We start from the raw sequence: 2,550 nt of genomic DNA, 5'->3' as shown, positions 1-2,550 counted from the left end.
TAATAGATATTTGCCTTTGCTAATCCATTTCTCTATTGATTTTTTTCCCTTTAATAACTTCTTGCAAGCAAGCAAATTTTAATATGTGCAAGAATGCTGACATGTAAGAAGCTTGAACAATGGGCTTTGTTTGACACAGATAAGTTCTTCTTTTTTCCATACAATTATAATATATAAGATCATTTTGACAACTGTGTTTATTTCAAACACCTAAACATAGTGTGATTAATGTTTATTGCAGAAAACTCAGTTGTTAATCTTGAAAGATTCGAGTGTATGCAAATTCATGCATTACAATGCAAATGCGGAGAATAAGTCAGATGGTGAATAGTTCAGACAGAAAACAATGAGACATGTTTTTTTATATATTCTTTTTTACATTAGATTTGTTGTTTGACAGTTGTTATCATTAGAAACAAAAGAATATTAAGAAACAAACCTTGATACAATACAAATATTCATGAAACAGCAATGAATCATTAGTCAGCTGTTTTATGAAATGAATTATTTTAAAAATGTCAACTCTGTATCCATTTCTTTTGTCTTTGTTTATGGCCTTTTCATGAGATTTGTTGACAATAAGAACAAGATAAAAATATACAGCCATATCCTTTTAATCTATTATATCAAATATTTCACACGAATGTCTGTTTTATGAAATTATTTATATCACTGAAGTACATTGGCTCTGTAGTTAAAGAAGTGATAATAAAATAGATAAGATAATCGGTCACATTAACAAATTAGAACAATACATCAGTATTGAAATTCCTCCATCACAGTTTCTTGTATGATAATGTGTACCGAGGATCAGACAGCACCTTTATATTCCCACTGACACTTGACCCCTACCGAAATAACAGCTTAATTAAAAACATTAACAAGCAGTCTTCAACAAAGATAAGCAATGAAATCACATTAGAGTTGCTGTCCACAAAATATCATGATTAAGCCAATTGTTCCTAGACACAGATACGTCCATTGTAAATTTAGAGATTGTGTAGATTAAAGTTGTGGACAAAAAACATTGTCTTCAGTGGTTTTCTTTATTTTGGTTCTGTTGTACGTCATAAAGCTGAAAACATGCCTTTATTTCTTAGCTCCTGTAAGTCCCTGGGATGGTAAGAGAGGAAGGCACATTCAGATGTTTGGTGGGTTCTTTGTCCTCGGCTTTGGCACAGGTGAAGGTGAAGGTTGTTGTCCTTCAGCATCAGTGGATAGCTGTGCAGGCCTGTTTTTAGTCTGAGCTTCAGGCTGAGAAACATTCTCGTAACATTCTCTGGGAATTGAGGAAGAATTGAGACTGGGGGGTGGAGAGTCCTCAGTCGGGTGCATAGTCTCATACTCTGGGCTGATGGAGCTAGGCTCTCGTTTGTTAAGAGAAAGCATCCTTAGCTCCCCTTTGTCCCTTCGTCTCATTTGGATTTTGATGCGTCTATGGCGGCAACATAATACGATCATTATGATGAGCAAAAGTAGAACCAGACCTGCTCCTCCTGCCAGCACTATCACGACAGTTGTGGATGTAAAACAGAATATAGTTGTTGGTGGTGGATTTTGACAGGTTGGACGGACAGTGTCACTCTTCTCCTTGCTCACTTTGTTTGCCACACTACATGTAAAGCTCCTGTCCCCTTTCAACTGTGCCAGTGATACGCTCAGTGTTTGTCTTGTTTCACTTGTTAAGGTCTTTTCATCGAGTGTCCATGAGAACACCAAACCCTGAGGTTTAGCTACATTGCAATTTAGAATAACTGCATTAGACTTGAGGTCACACATGTAAGTGAGTTGAGGTTTTGATACCTTGTCCATCATGCAGAGACGACCAGTCCATGCTTTAGCCAGTGTACCATTGGGATTCAGCACATTTGCTTGGTAAGTCCCGGCACTTGACAATTGCAAGTTTTTCAGCAAAAGAGATCCAGTTGCAGATATGTCCCCTGGTTTTCCGAGAGACACTTTGCCTTGCTCTCTGTAGAAAATAATTGTGCTATTATGAGTCCATCTTAGAAGATTTGAATTTGCCGGTCCCTCATAGACAAACGGCAGAGTTACACTCTGTCCAACTACAGCAGAAAAAGCACAGGAGTCCTTGTCTGCTGCTGAGAAGTTGATGAATCCCGACAGAATGATGATACCAAGTGTGGCTGCAAAACATTCCATGATGTACAAGGGTAGAACAAGGTATCCCTATAATAATCACTTTTCTTCCTTAGTCTAATCTTTAATTTTCAAGCCTGAATTGAGAAGCAGCCCTTTCGAGATGATCCGTTACATTTGCCTCGCAGAATATGACTGGCATTAAAAGACGAAGTGAAGTGAGAAGTGAATCTTCAGTAGGAAGATAACTCTATTAGTCAAGTCTGCTTTCAGTTCTCTGAAAATGATAAAAAACTACAGTCAAAGTCATGTGGCAACTGACCTTTTCTGCCAATGTGGAAAACATGGGATATATATAGAACTATGTCTTATGTCACAATTCACTGCAATAAGCATGACCTGATGGCAAAACAGTTGGGGTCAAAACATGGAGGAACCACTGAAACCACA

At 37.7% G+C, this 2,550-nt stretch overlaps 1 protein-coding gene across 1 annotated transcript; it reads right to left on the bottom strand.

The window, feature by feature from the left end:
* Positions 1-510: 510 nt before the first annotated feature.
* Positions 511-2,269, bottom strand: LOC310949389 (T-cell surface antigen CD2-like). Its single transcript, XM_083916837.1, has one exon. The coding sequence runs from the start codon at positions 2,161-2,163 to the stop codon at positions 1,141-1,143; it is 1,023 nt and encodes a 340-aa protein (XP_083772963.1). The 5' UTR covers positions 2,164-2,269; the 3' UTR covers positions 511-1,140.
* Positions 2,270-2,550: the final 281 nt, after the last annotated feature.

This window comes from Echiichthys vipera, assembly GCF_963691815.1.
Source record: "Echiichthys vipera genome assembly, chromosome: 7".
Taxonomy (NCBI): domain Eukaryota; kingdom Metazoa; phylum Chordata; class Actinopteri; order Perciformes; family Trachinidae; genus Echiichthys; species Echiichthys vipera.
Note: the sequence above shows the minus strand (reverse complement) of the source record. Positions and strands in the feature narration are given on the sequence as shown.

What these genes read in the sequence shown, in the direction of transcription:
- LOC310949389 (XM_083916837.1), bottom strand. Translation starts at nt 2,163, where the DNA reads ATGGAATGTTTTGCAGCCACACTTGGTATCATCATTCTGTCGGGATTC.